The sequence below is a fragment of the Rhea pennata genome, chromosome 1, assembly GCF_028389875.1.
Source record: "Rhea pennata isolate bPtePen1 chromosome 1, bPtePen1.pri, whole genome shotgun sequence".
NCBI classification, from domain to species: domain Eukaryota; kingdom Metazoa; phylum Chordata; class Aves; order Rheiformes; family Rheidae; genus Rhea; species Rhea pennata.
The window spans coordinates 146,427,716-146,455,532 of NC_084663.1; the positions used below are offsets into that span (position 1 = coordinate 146,427,716).

The 27,817-nt window shown below is 35.5% G+C and overlaps 1 protein-coding gene across 1 annotated transcript in view; it reads right to left on the reverse strand.

Moving 5' to 3' along the window:
• Positions 1 to 27,817, reverse strand: part of VWA3B (von Willebrand factor A domain containing 3B) — a 74,124-nt gene that overhangs the window by 25,419 nt on the left and 20,888 nt on the right. The window contains exons 8-20 of the mRNA XM_062578076.1: positions 26,760 to 26,876; positions 22,890 to 23,086; positions 22,075 to 22,229; positions 19,437 to 19,575; positions 17,889 to 18,020; positions 14,799 to 14,897; positions 12,300 to 12,482; positions 10,839 to 10,966; positions 9,193 to 9,377; positions 8,285 to 8,518; positions 7,019 to 7,058; positions 6,743 to 6,899; positions 2,870 to 2,994 (exon numbers count right to left, since the gene is read on the reverse strand). Coding sequence (XP_062434060.1) covers positions 2,870 to 2,994; positions 6,743 to 6,899; positions 7,019 to 7,058; positions 8,285 to 8,518; positions 9,193 to 9,377; positions 10,839 to 10,966; positions 12,300 to 12,482; positions 14,799 to 14,897; positions 17,889 to 18,020; positions 19,437 to 19,575; positions 22,075 to 22,229; positions 22,890 to 23,086; positions 26,760 to 26,876 — 1,891 coding nt within the window. The remainder of the gene's footprint in view (positions 1 to 2,869; positions 2,995 to 6,742; positions 6,900 to 7,018; positions 7,059 to 8,284; positions 8,519 to 9,192; positions 9,378 to 10,838; positions 10,967 to 12,299; positions 12,483 to 14,798; positions 14,898 to 17,888; positions 18,021 to 19,436; positions 19,576 to 22,074; positions 22,230 to 22,889; positions 23,087 to 26,759; positions 26,877 to 27,817) is intronic.

Sequence of the window (27,817 nt, forward strand, 5' to 3'; positions counted from 1 at the left end):
CAACTTTTGAGAACACAATTCTTTGTGCAGCTGATAACCTCAAAATAGCAAATAAACAGTTTCTTAAGATATCTGCACTGATTTGTACTCCAAGATCACTGTATTATCAAACCGTATCCTCATCACTCAGCCATGAAAGTATCAACTGCAAGAGAAGACAGGAAAACAGCATCTTCCATCAAGTAGCAACATGACTATTTCTGGGCCATGGAAAGATTAGTGGCAATCATTGATTCCTGCCAGGATTTTATATGGAGGGTTCAGTTCAGCACCAGCAAGCTAAACCTTATAACAGAATTGATTAAATGCCAGCTAAGCTAAGCACAGTTCCTCCAATTAAACAGTTCCTTCAATTAAACAGTTTCAGAAAACTGTAGCCTGAAGACACACGGAGAGCAATGCTAATTATTTTTTTCTGCTAAGATAACCCCTCAGTTGTGCTATTCAGATTTCTACTTCATTAAACTCTGGCTACAAAGGAAAACTATGGATAGCAAAACCGAACTGGTTATCCCACAGCAATGCAGTTCTGTGACCTTTCAAAAGCTCCACAAACCTTCCTGCTGTTGCTTTTTAGACATAAATCATAAGCTCTTACTAGGTCATCTACCTTACAGTTTTCTCTATCAACATCTAAACAATTAAGCCATTGCTCAAGTACTTCATTTCATTCAGTAGAAATAAATCTCTACTGATGATCCTAACCGCTGTAATTATAGAAAAATGAAATTTACTATATTCTCTTTGAAAACATAAGAACAGATTCGTTGTTAGGAAAAATTCAGATCCATTAGACTTTTAAGTATCTTGCTAGATTTACTGCTGCACATCCCCCCCCCCAAAAAAAAAAAGCCCATTAAGACCAGTTTTTGAATATGAATTTCTTGTTGACTCATTTTATCTTCTAGAAACCAAAACCAAGCACTTTGGGAATGTAAATTACTTAATTCATTCACAATCTGCAGTCTCAGCATGCTCCACTGCCTATTTCACACTTCTAAATTTGCACGTTCATAACCAACTCATATGTAAAAGCCTCTAGCTGCACAAGATCATACAGTTTGCAGCTTCCAGCCTTTTTCTCATTCAGGACTGGCGAGTCTCTTTGTCAGAGCATGAAATTACTGCCCTCACCATTTTCCTCCCTCTTTATTTGGTGCTAAGGTCAGCTACATATGGGGAAGATATTGTCATGCTTTCTTCAGTTCTTCAGACCCGTGTGCGCTGACACATTGTCTAACCTATGAGTATTAGAATAAATGTGTGTCCAACCACCACTCACACAGCTGAACTGCAGCCTTTGCAAATTTAATTATTGAAAAAGTAATGCAGCGTTTATAGCAAAATAATTCAGTTGGGTTGCTGTTTCACAAGTAAAGAAAAAGCAGTAAGACGACATCTTTTTATATCATTAGTGATAAAGATCTTAAGGTAGGTCTATCTTTTCTACACATACTTCACCAGAGCAGGGAACTCAGTTCTGCTATTGTAAATACATCTGATTTATTAAGCCGTACAGGACTGTTTGCACAGGTAAACACTCCTACTCACCACAGTTTCAGAGACATGGGCCAATATTGTTAAAATGCTCAAAACTATAAATATAGTTAAATACAGAATGGTATAGCACAATAGTGAAAAACTTGAAGATCTACTAGAAATTAATATCAAAAATACCTCACCTACCCCTTCTCCTACTAAAATCAATGACAAAATGATTTCCAGTTGAAATCAGTGACAAATCTAGATTTCTGAGTCCATCAGAACACACAATAACAACAGATATTTTTTCACTGATTTCCATTAATATTAGACATAGCAAGCACCATTTAGAAATCAGAATTCTTGACTTTTACCAGAAAAGACAGATATATTTAGCAATAGGAAATAGGAATGAAAAAGAGAGCTATTAAATGTTTAAACAAGAACTAACATGATCACAGAGCTACAGAGAAAAGGAAAGTTTGAAGATCAGTGGAACTGATCAGAAAACAACACTTAACACTTGTCATCAGGGGTTTTTTGGTCATGTAAAGTAATTACTTTTGTAAATGTTATTAGAATAAAGCCTGATAACACGTCTCATTTATTAAAACACTGTCATCAGGGTTTTTTTGGTCATGTAAAGTAATTACTTTTGTAAATGTTATTAGAATAAAGCCTGATAACACGTCTCATTTATTAAAAAAATTCTATCCGAAGCCCTAATAAAACTACTAAATGACTATCAATAGTCAAGTAATTGCAATATTTCAAAAAACCCACAAAATTAGATCAAGGAACCAAACAGACTAGATACCTGATGTCCTTCTCCTATTCACTCTTATGTGCTGTTATGAACATTTAACTAATAAGCAAAACACATCTTTCTCAAACAAAAAAGACACATTACAAACATTACAAATAGTCAGTATCTTATAGGTGCCTCAGTTATACTCCTGCACCCATAGATAGATGCTAAACATAGGCAGAAAAAAGAAGGCCATTTATTTAAATATCAGTCCATGCTTTTAGAAGCTTAATTGTAGGTTGAAGTCTTGTTACTATTGTATGTTTTGGGGATGCATCTCTGGAAGATTGCTTCCAGGTTTATTCTCAGAAAGTAAGCAAAATATTGTTTTGTCATTGAAAAAAAAATAATATTAGCAACAGGGTATTTATGATCTCCTGGGCTATTCACTGGCTTTTCATTCTGCATTTTTTTCTAAAGAAACTGAACATTTCTCCTACAGGTTAACGGTTCACACAATGATTAATGTGTGTAAAAGTGTAGAATTATCGGTGTAGGCAGAGCATGCACAAGCAAGTACCCAATACATCAGAAAAATCTATATCTAGACTGCAAACATAGTACATTTGTGATTGGCACACTTTCCTTTCATAGGATTTAATTGCTTGTTCCAGTTTCTCTTTATAGGCATCAAGATTCACTGCCTGAGGATTAATTAGTGTGATCCGCTTCTTGTCGTTGCTAATATGGGCCAATGGTAAAATCTACAACAAAAAAAGAAAGACTTAATTTATCATATGTTTCATCCGCTAGAGTAACAGAATGCCCATGACTCCATATACAAGGATCAGAACAGACAGTAAGAAAAGGCATGAGGAAAGAAAAGAAAGGCTGCAGTAAGAAATCTCTGAGCACCCCAAGGAAACGATCGTTAGTCAGCAATAAGGGTTGTCAGAATTAAGACATCATTTTCATACTGTTAATAAAGTCTTCTGAAATGATATGATCCCCTTACACAAATCAATGATTTTAAGGCAAGGTAAATCAAGACTATTAATTATTAGTTAATTCTAACTAAATCATTACTCTCCAAAATCTCACTTTGATAATGAAAAGATAGGTCAGAAGGGACATAAGCATGTCTGTCTAGATCATGACTATATTCTAGATTATACTACTTTAAAACAACGCTCTCTTATTAGCATTTAATTCCAGCATATAGATGGGGTAGTTACTTAAGTAAGCACTTATTCTGGAGGACCATATTTTCAAAGTAATTAGAGTCCTAAAGATGCAGAGACACATTTTTGACCATCACTCTGATTACTGACAAGAACAAGGTGGCTATTACCTACCAAAACCAGTCTTAACTGATTGCAGTAAGGCTTAGGAAGCAGCCAGGCTGGCCAGAATCAGGAACCTCAAAATCATTCAAAGCCCACAACAGAGCATCTCCATCTCATCAAAAAAGCAGGAAGCCATACACTTATTATCAGATATTCAAGAGGCAGAGGAAAGGGGGAAAACAAGGCAAAGAAGAGGAAAGAGGCCTTCCCATACCCCAATCCAAAGTCCTATTATTCTTCGGCCTATTAAATTACTCAGCAGTTACTCTATGAAAAGCTAGTTATATAACAATGTCCTGATGAAGATCAAGAGAAAAAAAAAACTACAAAAATGATAGAGAAGAATGAGAATGTTCCTCTCCCCAAAACACTCCTCAACACATACAGTGGAATGTGAAGCTTCTCCAAGTGTCCATCTGAGATCAGGATACGGATTGCAAAAAGTTAGATAAATTCCAATTTAGATAAATCAAAACTCATGTTGGTGAGATAAAGCAAGCAATCAGAAAATGAAGCAATAAATAGATTTCTTTAATTGAGAGCACTTTTCAGTTATGTTTTATTTGTATTCAAATCATCACATAGAAGCCCTCTCCTACAGAATGCATTCCCCTACAAACTGCCACAGCAGCTCCAAGTACAAACAGCATCATGCGCTAAAGGAATATTTAATACAGGTTATAAAACATTCTAAATAGAATATGAAGGACAGGCAAATGTAAACACATTATTACAGTACTGAAGAATAAAACCAGAATAGAATGTGTTCTTAGCCTATAGTAAACTTATAAATACTATGCTTACTCTCAGAGTCATGAAAACTGCTCATAAAGTCAAGTTAAATCTGAGGAACAGATTCAACTGGAAGAAAACACATGGAAATTTTTTGACTATCAAAATGTTCTGGCATTTTATAAATAAAACTTAATATTTAAGTTTATAAATATTTTAATTTTATAAATTAAACATAATAAGTTTAAACTTTCATATCAAATATATGGTTTTGTTTCAAAATAGCTTTTATTTCAGAAATAGAATTTCAAACACTTTAAATACAAAACCAAAACCCAAACCCAGCAACCCTAGTAAAATATTTCTTATTTTAGACTGAAATAGATGTTTTGCTTGGGCTTAATCTGAATTTGATTCTTCTGAGCAAGTTACTGAAGGCAAAAACCCATGACTTGCAAGGCTGTACTAAAGACACCACAATCTGTAAACTAGATACTCACAGGTTCTACACAGAAGGTTTTCACCAGAACTACCACAGCTATAACTTATATAAGTCCCTGAATCATTTTTTTCCTCAATATGAAACTGATGGGTAGTTTAATGAATTAATCTCTTTGAAATAACTCGTATGAAACTGACAGGTCACACAGAATTGGAAAAAACGAGTCGGCCCCCTTGTTAATGAACAGTTGTCACGGAAATTTTTTGCTTGCCTCCTCTCTGAGGTGACAAAATTGCTCACAGTAAGTCCATCATCACTGCTGGCAAAGGCTGAAAATAAAAATTCTACTGTCCCCAGGAAGAACGAAGCAGTGGGTCTGTATTCCCCACCAAGAAAACTAAGACCTCAGGAGAAAGAATGCAAATACGTCTCTACATTTATTACCCTCAGCAAAGTCTTCTAAATTACTCGAATAATCAAGATTCTCAATCAATCTGTTAACGACTCCTGTTCAAGCCTTCTGGTTAGTCTCAGATCCTGTTTTCTGCTTTTCCTTGCTAGCATGAAGCTTGAAGGAGAATGAGTACTGTGACTGATAAAGTAAAATCTATTGGTTCCACTTTGCTTGTAGCTCTGAATTTTGTTTTTCCTTTTTATATCCTGTTTCAGACACAGAAAAAGCCATGCCTCTACAGGCAGAACAATAATTCCTTGTTGCTCAAAAAACTGAGAGCTTTCAATGCCATTAAGGAGGGTTATCTAGGTATGAAAAAGTGGTAAAACAGACACATTAGTTTGTAAGTGCTTCTATCTCTGAAATAACTTTTCAGATAACAGCAATGAACTTCATTCAGCCCTGATTTACCCTAACGTACACTCCCACAAACTACCTATACAAATTCCTCTAACACAGCATTTGTTGAATGGTAGCTTTGCTTGCTTTCAAAGACTGTTATATTTTATAGACTACTTTTTTTGTAAACAGTAGTTCAAAAGCAGCCCAGAATTGTCCAGAAGGGATACAAAGGACTCTGTTCATTTAGAACAGTGGAAGCAAGCACATTATTTAGTATATGTGTCCAGAAAAAGATAGGGGAAAGAAAGGACTGCTCAGAAAATCATTAAGAGCTCTGTGAGAGTTTCAATGCTTTTTGTTTGACATTTTGCTGAATATAGATATTTTTTGTAGTTTTGCAGTCACTGAATTTTTTTTGTAAAAAATGGCTATTTTGCCTCTGAAATGTGAAAATGTACATTTTGAATGGTCTTGATACAAAAAGTCATCTTTAAAACTATTAACTTCCCACTTCAAAAATACACTTAAAGATCTTGGATTTGACTTGGCTTTACTAAACAGAAGGTTTTGCTTCAAAACCTGCATGCTATAGCAAAAATTCCCATTTCTAAATTTAACAAATAAATATGAAAACATTAAAATGCATATTTGTACATTTACTAGAACTATTTTACTTAAGTCTATATCACAACCCATTCCAAAAACTCTTGCTTCCCCATTATTATTTAAACGGATCCTGTTTTTAACTTTAATTATTGAATTCCCATGTCTTTAGAAGGACACAGGTGAGCCCTGAGAATGTACCAATCCACAAAAGCCTGCACGATTTTCTGTGTGACTTCATGAGCCTAAAATATAGAACTCCAGTGAATTAATACACATCAGTAGTAGCTGTGGCCCCCAAGAAATTTCTAAACACCTGATGGCTGCACACTGCCATCAACTGGTAACTGCAAAAGAAAAATGAACAGCTCTAAAACTTGTAATTTCTCCACTTGCTAAGAAATGCTATTAACTATCAGCTTTATCTTCTTCCTGATGCACAAATGAACTTTCAGATATGTACTATACATTTAGAGCACATCACAGTGAACATCAGAGAACGCAGTCATGACATTTGTAGAAATGAATAACAAAATCCTTTTTAAAACAATGACAAGTTTTGTGTTTACTCCGGAACAGCATAAGGGCTTTACCTCATCAAATACCTTAGAACCCACATGCTTGTCCAGAACTGGGATGTATTTAGTACCATGAGGGACAGCTGTCGGAGCTAAGGCATCCATGATGGTGAGTCGCCTGGCAACCAAGCCATGAGTCTTTAACCAGTGAGCTGAAGAGATATCTAGAGAACTAGGAAAAAGAGAATTAAGATGCAGTATGAGGTAGAAATGTATTTGACCAGTTCAAAATGACTCAAGTAAAATATAAACTATCACTTTTGTGATATATCTATATATGTGCACACATACCTTTTACGTTTTCCTTTTACATCCTTCTGCATTTTCAGATCTGGGAAAAAAACATTTGCATTTCATTATGTCACGGCTTTTGTGCAGACAAAAGCACACACGCTTATGCTGACATAGTATCAACTTTTTATTTTAGCCTACCAGCCGTGTCACACGGGCTGTAGAGTAACACCCATTTCAGTAGCTAAATATATCAATGAGAATTATGTTTCCTGTGTTTCTTTCATGGTGCTTGATAACAATATTAACAGAGTTACTATACCCCTCATGATATCTAACTAATAAATAAATAAATGTGTAAAGTGGATGGGGAATAATTAAATTTTTCAAAAAAACTTTTTTTCCTATAACTTATTATATATTTATTTCCTATATTTATTTATTTATTTCCTATAACTCAAAAGAAAGATTAACCAGTTTATCCCCAAATTCAAGATATAATACCAAGTAGTATCACTAATGAGATAGCTAGGAGTGGCTAATTTAAGGTATACTACCAAAAATCTGTATAAACTCAAAAGGTATCTAAAGAACTAAAATGAAGACACCAAAACGTTAAAACATCAAGTATCTTTAAATGCCAGTGAGATTTTAGAAGAACTTACAGGCCATGTGACAAAGTTTGGAGTTCCATTAACCACTGAGAGAAATAAAACCTATATGAATCACTGGCAGCACTGGCAGACCAGGTTGCCCAGAGAGGTTGTGAAGTCTCCTTCTCTGGAGATACTCAAAACCCGCCTGGATGCAACTCTGTCTAACATGGTCTAGCTAACTCTGCTTGAGCAGGGGGGTTGGACTAGATGGTCTCCAGAAGCCCCTTCCAACCTCAACCATTTTGTAATTCTGTGATTCTGTGCGAATCCAAGTCCTGTCAGAAGTACTTTTGTCTCAACACGCTCATTCTTTCGAATGAGCATGTTTTTAACAAGTGTAAGCACATTAATGAAGTACAACTTCATTTTATGTTGGTACAGCAGAACAAAACTAGCAATTACTATATTACAACAACGATATGCTACCATGTCACAACATGAGTCTGAGGTGTATACACCCTGTTGATAAGAAGCAACTATGCTTCGGTCCCCTCTCTGCAGTCTTAGGCATAGCTGTACCACAACTGCAGCACATGGCAGACAAATAACTGACTTGAACACTGCAGCAAGGAATCTGGTGGCAGCAGCAAGGATCCTGTTACAGTACCCTCCTGTATGTCCAGCCCTCTGCATCTCTACTGATTTCCAGTCCTCTTTATTACAGCTTTACATAGTTCTGTCTCAAATGAGGCACCACTGATTTCAAATCTGTTATGAGAAATATTAGCATCTGTCCCTCTCCCAGCTTCCTGTTGTGGTAACTTGCCTTTGAAAATGGTTGTAGATTTCACATACTTTCTGTCAGAAAAGCCCTTTTTTCCAGGAGATGCTCCTTCCTCTGGGCTTTCTTCCCTAGATTTCATGCTATGGCTCAGGATTCTCAACAGACTCGTCTTTGTTTGCTCTGTAGGTGTTGAAAGGGAAAGAAAGGAACAGTTAAGTTATTAGTCAAATACATGCCACTGATTTTTGAAAATTAAATGCTTTTTTGGTGTCCAGTCCCAATTTTTAAGGGACTGCCTGCACAAGATGTCAATGACAGTATCACTTCAGTGCTAATTTGTACTCTGTACTTTCCCAAGGGTGAAGGCCTTTCTTCATATCAGCCAGGTAAACTTGGTTTCAGATTGCATCTATAGGATGCTTCAAAGAGAAACTTAGTGTACAAAGGAAATATATGAGTGTAATTAATGCTATAACTAATGAAACATAGAATAGCACTTCATTCTCATCAATGATGTACTTATTTAGTTTAAAAATAAATGAGTCAAACAGCTACTGTAAACAAACTGCATACATGGGTTTTAGAGCATTTCTGTTAAAACAGTTCCATCTTTCATTACAGGGCATGTGACAAAGCAAAAATGAGCAGACATTTGTCAGTTTGGGTCAAATGAGTGAGACAGGTGAAGAGCAAAAATGATTAAAAGTAAGTCAGAATTACAGGAAAACAAGAGTTTTATATAATCAAAGGCTTCATTTGTTCCCACAACAAGGGATGCTTTATTCTAATATTAACTCAATTTAAGTTAGTAAACAAATTCTGCTAACAACTACGGTTCATTTTGAGGTTCTTACCTGCGTATAGTGCTTTCTTCCTTTGGGCTGAACTGTCGCGGGTTGTTTGCCAGGCACATACTGTGCGCCGACGCGGAGTGAGTGCTGGCTCTTCAGAACCACAGCATGGCCTATTGTTAAGAGTAGTACTCAGCTCTTGAACATGTGTAGTTACAGAAGACACAGCAAGTATCTGCTTGTGATTACTGCTTTTAAGAGACAAAAACAACACAAAAATATAAATGACCTTCAAAACCATATCTTTGGTTAAAAAAATGCTTATAAATGCTAAGCTAAAATGTTTTGAAAATTTAAACACTCCATTTAAATGTTTCCAAGAGTGAAAAATACTTGCTATATTATCCTAGTCTGCATTTCAAAGGGGAGATCAAAGGACGTTGTTCATTAGCCCATTTAAAACATTGTTTGTTAGATTTAAGGCAACATCCTGATGCATATTTTTAAGGAGGCCAGAATGTTTTGTAATAGTTGCATTGAATTCTAGGGGAAGGAGTAAAACAACCATCGGTAATGAAAGCAAATGATACACACACACACACACACACACACACATATGTCTGAGCATTAATAAAAAAATAAATAAGCAAACTTTGAAATAGGTACTTATATATGTTTTTATACTGGACAATCTACTTTCTCTTCCACACATATTAAGCCATTCAGCAAGACATTCTACTATAATTTTATTTTATTTATTTAATGCATTTGGGGTTTTATTGTTAGTATATTTATTTTAATTTACTGCTTTTATTCATTTTTTAAACATAGGAATCTAGGTTTTTTGATATACTTTTTTTAAATCCATGTACTGTCAGTGCACAGATAAATTAGGCATCATGGAAAGCTATTTTCTCCTTTTTATTAATGCAATGCTCCTGTAGGCATTACAACTAACATCATGTCTGAGTCTAGGTCTGTCTCTGTTCCCCTGACAGAAATGCAGTATAAACAGCAGGAAACTTCTCTACAGTGGCCCAGGAGCCTGCCTCCACTATGCTATGGAATGACCTCTTTTTGAACAGCCACTCTTACACTGTGAGACTTTCAATGAGTTTGTCAATTGATGCTGAACACAGGCATACTCCTAATGACGACATTACTTATCTTTTGATAAAAAGTGGAGTTAAATATGGCACGAATATATAGACATGCACTGTAAGAGCACAAATGTGAAAAGTAGTAAGTTGAGTTTTACTCATAATATTTGTTAACTGAACTATCCTTTAAATGAGTACATTTGCATGTAGCTCCCATTTCAATCAGCATCTTCCAATGAGTCGCAATTTAGTCATGACATTCCAGGCCAGTTTTACCAATAGGATAATCACTTTTAACGAATTCCTTAGGTTAGAGGGAGCAACTGTACTATGTGATGGAGTACAAAGTATCTTCACCTCTTTGCTTTAATTATTCCTAGTATTTGAGAGAACCTATCATTTTGTTCCAGTTTTGAGTATCACAGTATTAATATATTTTCCCAGTTTTGTTTTTTTCCATTAATATAATTGTATCTTTCAAAAAAAAATTCAACATTTCTTCTTAAAAGAGGACAGTGTCAAAGGTTAAAAATGCAATACAATGCAGAAAGAGAAACTTAACAGATAGCTCCTACCACATATTAGCAGAATGGTAGTATGAGGACATACTTGTTCTCTGGATCTTTTTCTCCGTTACACCAATCTGTCATCAGACATTCATCATGGAAGTGCTTCACTTTCTCTAGGTCTCTTTCTCCCTTTTTGATCTCTCTTCTTAAAAGGTGCATATCTTCACTCTATCAAAGAGAAAATCAAATGTTTTATTAAAATTACTCTTAAAATGTTTAATTGCTGAACTGAAACTATGCAAGTTCTGAAAATAATTTTGAATAATGATTCAGTTAGGACAACTACTTAATTTTGTAAACTTCTTCAGGTGGTCTCTGCTTTTCTGCATGTACAAACAAGCTGACAGCAAAACAAGACAAAAGTGTGCTTGGCAACACAAGACAATCATTTATTAAATCTTGCTTTTTAGCAAGAAGACTAGCATTCCCTAATAAGCCATTTATGCCTTGTGACATGAACAGCCATATTTCTAAATAATATGGTGAGGTCAATACCTCATAAATAAATAAAATATAAAATATGTATGCGTCAACTATTATTGTTCCTTCTGTCTACAGGTCACAGTTGCATCACAACCTGTCCTTGGAAAATGGGAAGTAAAAACCACAGTCTTTAAGTGTTGGAAGTGAACAGACTGGGAATCATTTGGACCACAGGCAGAAACAGGAAGGAAATTCCAAAGATGATCCCTTTACAATCCCCACAGGCCACAAATTCTGGCCACTGGCAGCAGAGACTCTGGTCCTCATCAACAATATCTGCCAGAGTCACATAGTCCACATCAACAGAATCACCTACGAGGTCATATTGCCAGAGCTGGAGTTTTTCGTATCTTCCTTCTTTTAATTACTCTCTGCAGCATTCTAAATTTCCTGCTACCGTCTTGTTCCCAGTTGCTCTCATTGTTCCACTAAAACCCTTTCTAAAATTTGTGGAACTAATTAACTGAGCCTTCACTTTAATTAAAATCAAGAAAATGCCTTCGTGGGTGTTTCTTTTAGCCTATTCAGAAATTTCCTATTGGGGATTGTTAGATTGAGCTCCTTAGTTACACTGGACAGGTCTCTGCTGTTCTAGTAACTTCAGTCATTACAAATTTCTCCCCAGTGGCTATGTAGAGCAAACTTTTAGCAAAATTCAGGTCTGCATTCTCTCATTCATTAACAGGATACAAATCATAGTTTTGTTCTACACAATAACTTATTTCTCAGACAACAGACATCATGTGTGTTTCTTCCAGAGCTGAATTCGGCCTACATGCATGTCTTCTTTTTAGCAACAGTAGCACAACAAATGTACTTTTCATATTTGGGCTTACCTGTTGTGACCTAATAAAATTCCATAATCAAAAAATGGCACAGTCATTACATCACTTCAGATTTGACTAGAATTAACCTTGTTTTCTAAATAATATATTGTAATATGAAACTGCAGTAATGCAAATCCTGTGGTGTCTTCAATAGCACAAAGAAGCAAACATACATATTTAGAAATACTCACAACAATACCCGCTGCAGCTTCAGGATCAGTCAAATAAATATTGTAATAATGAAATCGGCCCCCTGTTTCAGTAGCCAGTTCATGCAAAAATTTATTGGCTTCTGTATCATCACAGTTGAAAGATACAGTATGAACAGGAATCTTACGGTGAAGTTGGACTTTAGCCAAAATTGTTTGAGGGGGCTGAAAAACAAAAGTATGTATTAGACATGTGGCATGTAAAATATATTTATCAAAATGTGGAGAATTTGTACAGAATTTCAGCAGTCATCCTGCTGCTTAGAGCCAGATGAATATAGCTCAGTTAAAAGCATGGATTTTATATAGATTACATATTTCATAATTACATAAAATGAATTCATTTTGAAATACATCTGAAGTACTGACAATACGTTAGGCACAGGATACTCTTATAAAATAAAATTAAAATTATAAAATAAGTTGTACATTTGGTTTCTGAATTTTTAAAGGAAATTAAAGTATTAAATTATGGGAAATTAAACTACTACACTTATGTTTAGTATCACTGGAGGTAAATAGTTGGATAAAAATTGTTGACATTTTTATTCAAACAAGTTAGTTCAATGACATGTTGATTCATCACAGGAAAAAAAAACAGAGATAAAGAATGTAGGAAAACCAGTGTTCCTTGAATATAGACATAAAAAGTAGGTGGGAAAGCATAAGTTCTGCTTTCTCTTTTGAGTGATCTGGTAGCATGAAATCTCTAACTTCTGATAACATTCTTGTTGTTCAGACATCTCAGTTAAATCTTGATAAATTTAGCTTTCTGTTAATATTTTTAATATATTTGTTATTCCTTAACAGCAAAAAACAATTTTAGTCACCTTCACATTCCATCTAAATAAAGTGTAATATAAATCACAGGAAAAAGTGTTACTAAATAGGTAAAAAGAAATGAACTATTCATTAATTTTTAACATAATAAAATATTAGAATGAAGAATCTTAACAAGTGTATTTTAAGCCAATTTATTGTTTAATTATATAGGAACATATGCTATGCTCATAGTCAGCAAAAGTAAATGCTAAACAATGCACAGATTATATTCAATTGTAAATTGAGAGGTTTTAATGACTGGTAGCCAATAACAGTCAACCTTTCTTTAGAAAATAACTAAGATTAATACTAAAATTAAAACAAGATTTAAAATACAAATCAAACTTTTTCATCTGCTTATTCAAACAGCTTTGAAGCATGTAAATCTACCTTGACTCCTGGGCTACTTTCTTTGATCAAGAAAACCAGAGCAAAAAGAAAAGTAAGCCTTTAGAATTTTTTAATTTATCAAGGTATAAAGAAGTTATTTCTGCAAGTTTATGATGCTTTCTGTATCACAGGTTTATTGCATATGCTTAACCAATTAGCTCTATGTGGCTTTCAACACAGCTATTTACCAAGTAAAGTCAGGTTTTTGGTGCCTACTTGCCATTACAACCAAGCTAAATTTTCATGGATAAATAAAGTATTTTTTAATTGTCACCCACAGCACACTAGCTACTTGTTACAGATTGTAACAAGTACTTGTAACAGTACTTGTTACTGGCCGGGTGTTACAGATTAAAAGTTCAATTCCACTTATTTTCAATTCTAATTCTACTCGATCAAGAATTCTTTTTTTCAGTTTTTAGTTGGTGTTATATAACATAATATAATATGATCTATGAACATTTTAAGTCATGGTGACAACATTTTCAGAAATAAAAGCATACTTTTGATTTCATTAGCCATTTATAACTAGAACTAAAACAACTCCAGAATGATGCTATTCCAGAATTGCACCTATGTGAGATCACATTTGGCTCAATAACATAACATGGACTTCTGTACTATATGGAGAGAGAATAACATGATGTCAATGGTAACACCTTTATATAAAAATAATGTAAATTAATTCAATAATTAGGCTTTTATTCCTCAGACATGACATAGCCCTTGCGCAGTCTCTGCTACAGAACAGAAGATAAGTAGTTATATATCTGATGTGTTATTTGGTAAAAAATCTTGAATCCAAATTTGTTTATTTTGTTATCAGTCATTTTCTTTTTAGGTTTTCAAGCCAGCACACAAGGTTTTAAGGTTTTAATATTTAAATCCAATCATATTATGGGATGTTCATTATTTCTCAATCTTTAATTCATGAGAATATTTTTGCTAACTTAGGAACATAGAACAGTTTAACATAAATCCTAAGCTTAGACATTAAGATACAACTTTAATCAATTATCAGATCCTTAAAATAACTAATTAGAAATTACATGAATTATCATACATCAAACGTTGGACTGTGGGAGAAGAGTTCTTTTCAAAACCCTTTCACAAAGAACACATTTTAGAGATACAATTTATCAATATTACAACCACCTCCAAGAGACTCAGCTCTGCAGGTGTGATATTCATCTCTTACACTTTGCTTCAGCCTTCTGACACCATCACTGCAGCACCACACTACTTCATTTTCTGTTATTTCAGAAATACCTGGTCAGGTCTCCCATCAGTCAAAAGATATATGGCTTGAGTTTCAGTATCAGCAAAAGCAATCTGGAGAGCTTTGAGCGTATTTGTGGAAGTTCCAACCTAAGCAACCAAAAAGAAGTAGACAATATTGAATGGCCAGAAAAATCAAAGCAAATGCCAAAGGAGCATATACTGGCACCAAAATGGTATTCCATGCTTATGCAACCACATACAAGTGAAATGTTGAGCAACAGAAATAGGAAAGGAAAAGCGATCACTGAAAGACTATAAACAGATAGAATGATACATGATAGAGGCTAAATAATATTGCATTTTCCCACTACTGCTCTTGATTGCCAACTCATCACACTAATTTGACACATGTATTTTATTTAATCAAATAATTCAAACTCATAAATGAATTGCTCAAGATGTTTCTCAAAAATATGGGAGGGACTTACAGGTTTTCTGAACAGACTTCTTTCCAAACTATCTTCCATCTAATCCCTCAGTATATCAATCTAAATACAATTTAATTGTTTTCCAGCAAGAACATAAGCCGTAACAATAAAAACACAAATAACAGTACTGTGCCTTTCAGAAATTCATATTTGAGTAATGCTAATGCTTTTTCATGTGTCATTTATACACTTAGTGTTCATGATCTGTATTCTTTCTTTCCAGACTTACTCCAGCTCCTAAACTCACTGAAATGCAACTCACAGCTTATAGGAGCTGAAAAAACACAATTATTTATATATTCAAATTTGTACCTTTGAACATTCAATGTACAAAACTACCAAATTTAAGGGAAAAGTGACATTTTATCAGTGTGGGATAATGTTTTGTTAATTCTTAGTATTCGATTTGAATAGGACCCAAGAAAACTCCTTAAAAAGATACAAGTCTCTTTTATGTTAGTATAATGCCTGAGTACCTCTTCAGAGGGCAGTGATGATTATAGTGGTGTAAGTGAAAAAAGGCTTAGAATCCACAGATATAATGCATTACAGAGGATAAATACATATTTATCATCCCTAACGTTAACCCATACATTCAAAACTATGTTAAGAGAGCATTATTACTCAGACCTATTAAGTGTATTAGTCAAAAATTCTTCCAGTCCATTTCTCTTCCAAACAGTTCAATTGGGAAGCATAAAGAAAGTAAATCAGGTAAAACAGATGGTCCACTTTGTATAGCTGTGTAAGAGTTACATGGGCCAGGCAAGATGATAACTTAGCTGCTTAATACTCTTATCTCCTTATCCACAAAAAGCTCAGTACTCATTCATAATAAATAGCTAGCTTGAGCCATTTCTTTTGTTAAATACAACTAATATTCTTAATGTTTTAGTAAGCATCACACAGTTTTAAGCACGTCACCCTTAATTATGTCTAAGTTAGCCATCCTGGGTCTTCCTAATAACGGTACATGGTTTTGAACTTCTTCCACTTTTCTTGGGAAAATACATTATAATGTGGATGCTGGTAATATGAGGGAAATGCATGACTATGTATGTTATGGTAAAGCTTCTTAATTTTAGATTTCTCAGTTGCTACTGTTAGAAGTACACCATTGCTTTTTTGGAAGTGTATAAGCAAATGTGACATGCCTCAATTATGTGGCATTATCACCCCACAAAACATAAATGTTATCAACCTCTAAAGAATTTTTAAGGAACAGTTATTGTTTATAGCTCAACTTCCTTATTCAGCATCTCTGGGGACCAAAGCATGTAACATGAGATCAAAGGATCTATTCTGAATAACATTCAGAGTGATCTGCTGTTCATTTCAGCTTCACTGTCAAGCCAGCTTTCTGATCTCAGACTTATGCCTGTGCCATTTTAAACAGTCTGAAAGGTCAGCAGCAGATGACATCCTTGAAAAAACAGTAGATTGTTCTTGTAAAATTCCCTGTGCTTTTCAGGAATCTAGAGCTGAACACTTGAAAGGAAATTTATAGAGTCAACAATTCATAGCTTGAGTGAACAATGATGAAAAAGGCCACTCCAAATGCACGCACAAAATGTTGTCAAATTAAACTAGTTCAAGGTATTATCTAACCTGCATGATGCTGTAGCATGAGTATGGCCTAACCAGAGATAATTATCTGGGTCTAAATGAAGGCAGGAAAATTACGTTTACTAACCAAATTTATAAGTATTCACTAACTGCTCAGTCAGGCCACACAAATGTTTCTCCTTTCTCTAGGCATTTGTGTTACCATTTTCTGAGTATGATCGGTCATTTATTTTGCTTTTCAGCCTTAAAGGTATTATGTATCTTCTCCAATTCCATCATCCTCAGGAATTTCATTTCACCTGAGGAAGTACAGTCATAATGGTGAGGAGTTTTATTATATAAATATATGCTTTTCTATTAGCAAATGTAATGATATATATGTAGTGTTATATGACTGATTTTCAGTCCCATGCTGGTGACACTGCTGTCCACATTGGACACATTAACTGGTCCTAAGCTGCTAGCAGTTACAGTCAGCCTAGAGTGTGACTGTGGCTGACTGCAAACACTTCTACTCTGTCACAAAGAAAAATGATCAGCTTTTGGCCACAGTTAGAGAGAAAATATTGAGTAGATAGGCAGGTGTCTGGCCTGACTCAGTACAGCTACTCTTATGTTTCCGTATAAGTTTAAAGTCAGCTGCCTACCTCTGCACTAAAAGGGACGGAAAGAGCTCCTGCAGCTCACTGGCACCAGCTGGGAACTGCCAAACAGACCATTTCCTAAACCACCCCATGGCAGGCTGTAAGCCTGCCTACGATACCCCAGGTCCACGCAGCATCCATGAAGCAACAATGACAAATTTAAACACAGGTCTGATCACTGCCATGTCTCCTAAAGAAATCAAATTAGTTGGTGCTTGCACTGTGGCTACTGAAAGTATCAAACTATCAGTGGAATTAATGCAAACTTACATACATGCCCACTGTCAAAAGATAATACCTGACCTGCTAAACTCTACACATCCTCTGTATTTTCAGCAAACTCAAGTCAAATATTTAGTCAATTCGAAAAAAACACCATAAAAAAGTCAGAAATAAAACTTTGTACAGATATGCTTCTTGATAATTAGTTTCCATGTTACCTCAAGCCCTTTTATCCAAAGCCAAGCATCCTGCAAATTCTTTTCATTAACTTCAGCTAGTTTCTCTTGCCACGCCACTGCTTGAGCACTAAATTTCACAAAGTTAAATCTCTTTTTGTATCTCAGTTGTTCCTGCAAGAGACAGTATCTCAATTTTACTCAGTGGTAAAGAAAAATATATACTTGTATTCTCAACTACTGACTAGTTAGAGTTGTCTTAATTCATATATACTTGATCACATGGTTACAATAAATTATGGTAATATTCAGTTATGGCATAGAGAGACACACAGAGACAGAGAGATGGGGCTGCCTCTTGTTGTTAAGATTTGAACTTCCCAGTGTAAGTCTCCATTTACTCATACTGCTAAACCTAAACTAATTGAGCAGCAAATGTCTAGGACGGTGAGAAACAGATGAGACTGGATATGAACATTAGGCTAAGGAAGAGATTATGACTGTTTTACAAAGCAAATTGAAATGAGACTCCAAAGTCATCTTTAGAGCAGGAGAACAAGGGGAAGAAATAGGACAATAAAGGCAGAGTTAAGAATTTACTGAAGTTGTTTTGGACAGAAGTTGTAAGGGACTGAAAGTTTTGTGCAAGCTAGTATAAACTTCCAGAGCCTAGAATCTTTGATTCCTATTATCACCTTTTCTGTGCACTGCCTGAGAAACTTTGTAGCACAGTATCTAATCTTCTTCTAATGCTGATCTGCCTAGATAACCACATTTTACTGTTTCCTATCAGTTACACACTTAGTTCAAAAAACTTTGTTATAGCTTTAAATTTTTTAGCCCAACTAATGATTGCTGTCAATGTCAGACTGAGGGAATATTTATTTGTCAGTTGCTCATTTCAAGTCTAAAAGAGATAAGACTAATGATGTTCTAACAGTGCTTGTTTCTGTCAACTATTAAGGTAACCTTCGGTGACATCATTATAGACATCTAAAATTAGGAAAAATAAATCTTGTCTTAGATGCATTTCCCAGTGCTTGCTGCTTCTGAGTCAGTTCTGGACTCTGCAAGTCACTCTGCAAAGTTCTGAGTCACTTGGTAAGATGCAAGCAAGCACAAACTGCTCTACACTCTCTTCTGTTAAAGCATGCAACTGAATCTAGAACACTCATTTCAAACCACAACATGCCAGCGGAATTGGATGACATTGCTTAAAAATAAAAATTAAAATGCCAAAAGGTGTTTCATTGCATTGCATTGTCCCCCCTCCCCCTTTTTTTTAAGGGAGGTAGCTGGAGGTACAGAGGAGATAGTTAAGCCATTTTAATTCTTAGCATTTGCTGCATATTTTTTTCAAATATTTGTATGGAGGGAGAGGAAAAGAAAATAAAACAAAATGTGAAGAATACAAAAATAGAAATTTTTAACTGGAAAATGAGCACTCCATAAAAAGGAAAATATTTTTATAAGGCTCATTTTTGGTAAATTGTTCAAAAACATTTTTAAAATTACAGTAACAATCATTCAAAAAAAGGTTAGCCTATTCTTAAATGCTCCTCAGTCTTCACAGTCACCACTTTATCAAACCTGTATGAGCTGAAATATTTTCTCCTTCACCAGTGACAACTTGTCCTTCATAGACTGAGATGTATCAATAAGAATATAGACATAATCTTCAGACACATTTCCAAAGAGCCCTCTGCTTCCTTGCTGAAGCCACTTAATCCTAGTGGAGGGCGGGGGAAAACAAAAACACACACACATCAGAACTTGACATGTAAGACCCTTGGAGCACCATGTATCAGAATCTAACAGGAAGTCTCTTTATAACATTGCTGCATTTCCTATTCCCTTTCCCTAATAACCTACTCACTGTCATGAGCAGTATACTGACCTGAAACCGTTAGTCTGTCACTACATAACACTGTGAGATTCTCTTATTTGATTATTTCAATGGGAATTTGGAGACAGACAAAACATAAAGCTATACAGCAACTTCATAACGTCAATTGTCAGGTACTGGCTGACTATTACCGCGAGGAAGCAACAATTTCTATTGCTACTGTAACCGTTCTCCAAGCTCAACTCAAGGAATCACATAAACATATGTTAATATTCCTCCCTCTTTAGGAAATCACTTGAGAAACTATTCTGCAAGGAACTTAAGCACTTTCAAAGAGTCTTAATGTAACACAGATGCTTAAATGCCTTGCTGACCTAAGCCTTAACCACAGACTTAGTTTTACATTTTAAACAGAATTTAACATGCTTGCCAGTTAAATACGTGCATGCACACAGCTGTGTACAAGAACATATCTTCAGTAATGGCTACAACTGATTCAAGTCTAATTTTCCCTGAGAGTCATAAACTCCGTGTCTACTCTGAAGCACAAGCATTTAACAGGCAGAATATAACGGCCTTGGGAAAAATTTTACTCATCTCCAGAGAGGTTAAAAAAATTATATCACAGAAACTGAAAGGATTATATTATGTTTGCTACTGACAGACATTTTACCACTAGTTATTTTCCTAAAGTGTTTGATAAAGTCTACCAAGACTTTGTAACAATGAGATGAGCCATTCAAAACATCAAAATAATAATCATGGCCTTGTATTTCAAAAATATAAATTCAAAGCCCTTTACCTCAAATTTTGCTTTCACAGTACGTAAACATTATCCTAAATATAGCAAAGACTAAGATACACCAAAAGGATTTATAATATTCCGCTTAACCTTGCTTGATATATTCAGACAATTACAGTTTTGGTAGAGAAGCAGCAATAAAATTATAAAAGAAAGTTCACATCCTGCTTTTTTTGATGAGACATCTCATTGTCCTAATATACAAAACAGAGAGCACTGTTTCCTCTTTCTTTTGGCTCTAGGATATCTATTTTGAAACTTTCCTTCTTTTCCTAAGGTAGATATAAAAGCTAAGATTCATTGAATCTATACTGGAGATACCCACATTGGAGTTACTCAGAAAAAGACTCCTTTTGCATACAGTAAAAGAAATGGGCACTTCTAGGGTAAAATCTCTGAGCTACCTCGGGCCATCTGTAGGATAGACGAGTCATACTTTAGAATTGCCTATTTTGGGGTAGACTTCCCATAGAATCTGCAAATGTGTCTATGCTGCTAAAGAAACATGAACTACGGAGCCAGCTTGAGCACTGAACCCTTGGTGACACGATTCTTAACAGTTAGCTCATACCCTGCCTCTGATTTAGACTGTTCACACTTTTTTTCCCCTCCAAAACAAAAATGCAACAAAAGCAGAGAGCCATTATCAGCATAGGCACAAGCCAATCTGCGCCACTTAGTGTCAGAGCCAGGTATAAATCCCTGGTCCCCTTTCATTTAGCAGTGTTATCATAATTTAGATGACTAGCTCAGCAGTAGACATCTGCACTTGATCAGCAGAATAGCCGAACTGTTCACGGTCTCATGGTTTCAAATGATGTGTCATCTTCAATTGTTCTAGGAGTATTTCAGGAGAGAGATTATCTAATTTCACATAATGCTAGGCGTATTAACAATTAGGGGAAAAAAATTATCCTCGCGAACACTTATAATACAAAGTAATATATTCAAGCTCCTCTGGCAACCAAACAAGTGCTCCTTTTCGGCAATTTCCTCCTCCTGATTATGGGAGTTCTGCTCCCCACATGATGATAGCATATACTTAACCTTTGTTCCATCTTCTAAGGGAAGAATATCATTGAAAAGGAGCAATTTCAGAAGAGCACTTGGTTCACCATTGCAGCTGGCCCATCTACAAGGAAACCTATCTCAAGGCTAGCGTAATATGCTCTTAAAGAAAGTGGAAACTACAATCATCTGTTTTCTCTTTTAAAGGTATCACAAGAGACTCTTAGGTAAACAGAATGAATGTCTAACAAGTTTTATGGATGATTCTAGAAGTTCTCTGGCACTTTTTTTACCAATGCTTTTTGTAACTTCACCAATATTCTAGAAGTGTGCAGAATGGCTTTCATTTTTCTGATCCAGTAGGAGAATAAAAGATAACAAAACTATTCATCAGATTACTTACATAGCTACTAAGAAGCCCTATACACAGAATTCTGATCTAAAAATGGGTTTCTGCCTTAATACTGCTACTGGCAGTTTACCAGTCACTTCAGTTTATTATGGCAGTAAATGAAACTTTTTAACGTCAATGTAAAATAACACAAACTGAATTTATGTGACAGAAAACTAACCTTCCTTCCACTTGTCTGAGAGCAATCCTCATTTTCTCTTCATACTGCTTGTATTTTTCTGTAGTAACATGTACATGAACTACAGAACCATCTTTCCAGAAGGTATGTACAAACTTGTCACAATATTTTGCATGAATTATCTTCCTCCTTGTCTCCTACAGCAAAGAAATACAGATCGCATGTTCCAAAACATACCCCTTTGCAGTAATGCTATAATATTTGGAAAACGAAGTTCAAAGGTATGTGCTTATTGCAAATGAGCAGCTGCAGAAATAGACACAGAAAAGAATTAGCCACAGAATTTGCTCCTAGCAGAAGTCTATAGAAACTGTTTTCACACTGGTAGTTAGTAAGAACAGAAGCATACAGAATAGCATAATGATAGAGCTAGAGGAGAAACAAACAGAAGATAAATGAATCCAAATTTTTTAAGGACCTATAAAAACTGGGGTAGTTGGGACATCCCCTTCTAAGGAAAAAAGATGATGACAGACAAGCATTCTTCGCCCTATGCCATGCAAAAATGTAGAATAAAGCTTTGCTGAAGCCAGTCCTGATTCTTCCTTCCTGATCATATGCAGACCAGAAAGGCAGGTGTAGTCATTTTCAAATAGACAGCCTTTTCAAGAAATCTTATTTATGACCATCTTTGTCCCATTCCACTAATAAACTATTAATAAAAACTATTTAATAAAACCCATATAACAAAAAAACCCATACATTTTATCATAAATAGAGCTATCAAGGAACACTTCAAGTTTTAACCCCCAAAATAAATAACCCACAGGATGTGAGGGAAAATTAACAATACTGACAGCATCAGTTTGTGAAGATTCATCCTCTGGTTTACTTTTTATGTCAACAATCCCATCTGCATGGCGAAAACTACAATCAGCAAGTGCATCATAGAGTGTCAGCTTCCGAGCTTTCAAGCCATACTTCTGCAACCACTCCTCTGAAGTCAAATATTCATCAGACTCACGCTCTTGTAACAGATGATCGGGTTTGGTTGCTGATAAGGAAAATAAAAACAAAAATACCTTCACGTTTAATATGGTTCATTTTGGATAAGTCATTTCCAAAAAAAACGCTATGATACTGAGGTCCAAATTTTCAAATTTATGGTCAAAATTTGAATCCTAAACTCTTGCTTAGGCACTTAAACAAATAGTTTCATTTTTTAAAACTATGGCCATCAACAGATACTGTTTAAATCAATAACAGGTGATTAGGTCATCAATTTAATTGCCTAAATATAGATTTAGGAGTCTAGACAACCATTTTTAATGGTGACAGCAGAACTGATCTGCAGAATTTTGAGAGAATCGTAGCAGATTCTGAACAGAATACAGAATTAAGTAATAATAATAAATGCCCAGATAAATAAATAATAATAATAAATACCCCAAAACTAAAACATTGAGCTGTATGTGGTGTAAGAAGATATGACTGTCATTAAGACTGCCTAGCATATTCCCTTATCAGGGCTAATTATCAAGTTTTTGTGGGAGTTTTTCCCAATAAGCAGTGTGTGACTACTAACTAATTTTCTATGTTATAGGTTTGGCTAAGCATGGTTGTTATGATGAAAGAAGAGAGCTTAGGAGAAAGACAGAGAGATAGTGGTTAAGTAAAAGAGTTTGGATGTTTCTCAAAAAGTGGAGGAAAATACTTTGCGTCATCACATAGACAATTTTCTACAGATGGTTTGTTAAGGATCTTTCACACCTTTGGACTTTGTAGGAGAGATTCTAACTTTGACAGAGGGTCACCTGTAGCAAGCCTTGCCTCTTGTCAACCTTATCATCTAAATTTTGTCAAGTTTAAAACTCATGATCAGTAGAAACCTGTTAATTTGGCAGCTAAATTCTCAAAAGATTACTCATTGCTCTGAACTTGTTCTTCTTGCACTGACAGCTTTGGAGTGAGTGGATATTTCTGACTGATTTTTAATAGTCTTTACTTCAGTTGTGGTTTTTTATTATTATTATCAGGCAATTCTTTGCAACAGATTCCTTTATGACAGGCACAACTCATCAGAAAACCAAGAGCAAAGAAAGTAAATAGCTATAAGATCAACATATAAAAAGAGTATTTTTGGTAGTATGAAATTTGGCTTAACTGTTGAACTGTTGAATTACAAAATGCCTGAGGAGATTCCTTCATAAGATTTTCTCTAGTTCTATGCTCTCCCCCTACCATTTTTTTTTACTGATATTCAGAGAAACAGGATTATTTTTTCTTCTTATGTGGTATGACTGTTCTCATGTTTACCTTTTCCATATCATACTGTTTTATAAATTCTTTAAGGACCATCTTAAGATTGGGACCTGCACATCTTTGGATACTGGTAACAGGATAAAGAGGTCTACAATCACTCATCACTAGCTCAATAAACCACATTTAAACTGAATGACCCAGCAGTGGTTCTCATAGCAAGGTGAATTTATTTTGTCATACTTTAATTTCAGTGGACTTTTGTGGTATAAGCCTACTCTGGTTAGATGCAGCTACGATGACGATAGTATTGATATTCTGAGCCTGTAAACAAATCTATCTATCTGCTGCCTTAACAAACACAGGGATCAGGCAGCATCAGTGCAGGTGCAGGTGCAGAGTCAGAGTCTGTTCACGTGGAAACATTTGCCTTCTGACTGCTTGTGGCCCTCAGGACAGCCAGTCTGACAACTGTCACAAACGTGCTTACATAGTTCTAAATAGAAATCTGTCGTTTTCCTTTTTTCCACATACTTTACATAAAAAGTCATGTCTCAGGTTCAGGTAACTAATACATTATCTGGAAAGCCAGTAGAAAATCTGCCTCTTTCTTTCTCTTTCCACTGCTACAGAACATTGCAACCTTTATAACAGATTACATTTTACAGCAAAGCATTTTAAAGATACAAAAAAAGCAAAAACAGGAAGAAAGGTAGACAAACAGGAAAACTGCAGTTATTTGGCCCAATGGGCAAAATTCAAACAATGCCGAAGAACTGCCATAATTTAAATATAAATCATGCTGTAATTTAATTTCTTTGAATTAATCTATGATGTGATTATATTTGAAGGCATACACTAAACATAACACTAAAGCTACATAGTCAAGCACTCATAAATTAACAAACACTGGAATTAGAGCTGCCCTTGCAGCTTTTTTGTGGTCCCTTTGTTCACACGTTTTATGATAGAGTTGTTATTCATACGGGAAGTCCTGCTAATTCAGAGGATGTTGTCATCAGAACACTAAAGAACAGCATAATATGCCTTAACTGAATAATAAATGCAAGCTAAGTCCTGCAGTTACGTTATTGCCCGATGTCCGAATCCAGTGCAGGCAGAGAAGGTTCCCAGCTTCAAATCTTCGCCAGTACAACCCAGATCACACACCTCAACACACTGAGAGTTCAGCTGATGTACAAGTGACCGTTCTTCAGCAGGTGATCCAGAAGAAGGTATCTGTCCCCTGCCTCCACCTAGCCAAAGTGAAAGCAATTGCTCTGCTTTCTGAGTTGTGCTAACTCAGCCTTAATTTTGTATCAACTTATGCAAACATTAGACTCTATGTAAGTATTTTGAAAACAGGAGCTAATGCAGAATATATGCACTGATAATCACAACTATGATCACGAAAATCTATCCTCTCAGGTGCAATCCAACCTTGAAGCTGCCTAGACTTTACAAATTACGAAATTAGTATTTAAAACTTGCCAGTGCAATCCAGAGCACCTCCACCTCAGCAAGGCTGAGCAGCTTCTCTCTGATCTCTGATTAACCCTTCCAGGAATTTAGAAACCTGAAATCCTTCTGTCTCCAGAAAGGCTCAGTCCAGTATGCACAGTACAACAAACAGATCATGCTCTGGACAAAATATAGTTGTGGAAAGTATTGGTGTTATGAACAGATGTGGGTGTTCCTCCATGTGTCTTATCACAACAGTGGTCATGGCACTCACCCAGAATGAGGGTAATTTGGTTTTAATTCTCTACCTCTGCCTAAGAGAATTCAAACTCATACTTCTCTTTCAAGGGGAAAGCTACGAGATCAGAGGCTATCTCAAGAAGACCGTGATGGGAAAGAGACAGGGTACTTCCCTAGCACTCTGCAGAACACAACGAAAGATATACTGGCCCAGGCAGGGAGCGAGAGAGCACAAAAGAGAAACTAAAATTCTCAGCATCAGTGGTAAGTACATTAACCCGTAAGTGGGGTGATCCAAGTTACAATCCCTGTTTTTCAGATTCTTTCTGTATTTTGTCCAAGGGCTGTTTAATACAGAATATGGAAACAATCCAGGATGCTGTGAAATCAGTGCTCTGAGGCAAATACCTAAACTGGTAGGCTCCGGATTCCTAGGCCTGCTATTTATCTCTCTCTGGTACAAAAAAAAATCTTGAAATCTAGATAGTTTCCAGACTTAGCCACTGGTGTGAATTAATAATGGTGTGAGGTGTTAAAATTCAGCAAGTTTTAAGCAGTAGTAAACAGAGATTTGTAATAGAAAATTTTAAGCAACCCTACGTTTAGACGCCAAGTGTAGATTCTGCCCATGCATAGACATTGTTGCTAAATCCATGTAAGTGGAACTAATGAGAAAATCTTCCCTAAATTGGCATATGATTGTTCACAAATAAAACAAGTTATCATGAACGCGGTGGTCACTCTCTTGAAAGAAACATAAATGATACCGTCTCGAGAAGCAGGCCGGTCAGATTCTGATAAAATTTTCTGGACTTGTGTCAGTGTACTCCTGGCTTCCTCCAGCTCCTTCCAGATCAGGAAGACATCTTCACGGACACCAGCAACTGCAAAAATAATAACACATAGAACTTGGCATTTCGAGAAAAAATCTGCTTTCACCTTTATAACTTCTCAGTTACCAAGAAGTTACTGGGTTCATTCAGATATTTCTGCGTGGCCTTGCTTATGAGGTCCCATTGCAATGATAAGCACTGTTCTTTGATGGAGATCAAAAAAGGGCTCAAAGCTGGCACCAAATTCTCTGTACACAGAATGAGAGGTGCTTAGCCTGGCAGAAGAGTCGGCCATTGTCTGTTCCCACAATGAGAACAAGTCTTCTTTAACACTATCAGACAATAATAAGGAAATTTCACACACAAATTCACTTGTGGTCCCCTGGACTTCATTGCAAAGGAAGCCTCAAAATATTAGATCCAACTTTGAAACTTTAAAGAGAGAACATTTTAAACTCCTTCCATCTCCTGATGTACATAAATATCTTTAAAATTTAATCTTTTTCTCTGAAGTGTATGTGATTTAAGATACATATATCTTCATCTTAAAAAATCTCAGCAGTCATAATTAAATATTTAAAAAGGAAAAATCTTTTCTATCAAGTTGTATTCTCAAATAAATGAAAAAATCCAAAGCTGGAATTGACATAAGGTTGTCTTTATCTTGACAGGATTAAAATGTTCATTTACTTAGTAGAGGACAATTATTAAAATTGAAGCACTATGTGTATTTAAGCAGTCTACAAACAACTAAGAAAAATATGTGCTAAATTAGGTTAATCCCAGAGCTTAAGACTGCAATATAAAACAGACTGCAATATAGAAAAACCGTGTGTAGTATCACAGTAAAAGTTATATAAAAGGAACCAAATCATAAGCTCTCCTAACTGTCAATGTAGACTACAACCTATTACAGATTACAACTTATTACTGAATTGCAGATGAAGATGCTGAGTAAGTCAAAGCATATCTTAACATCTAGTGGCTTAGTG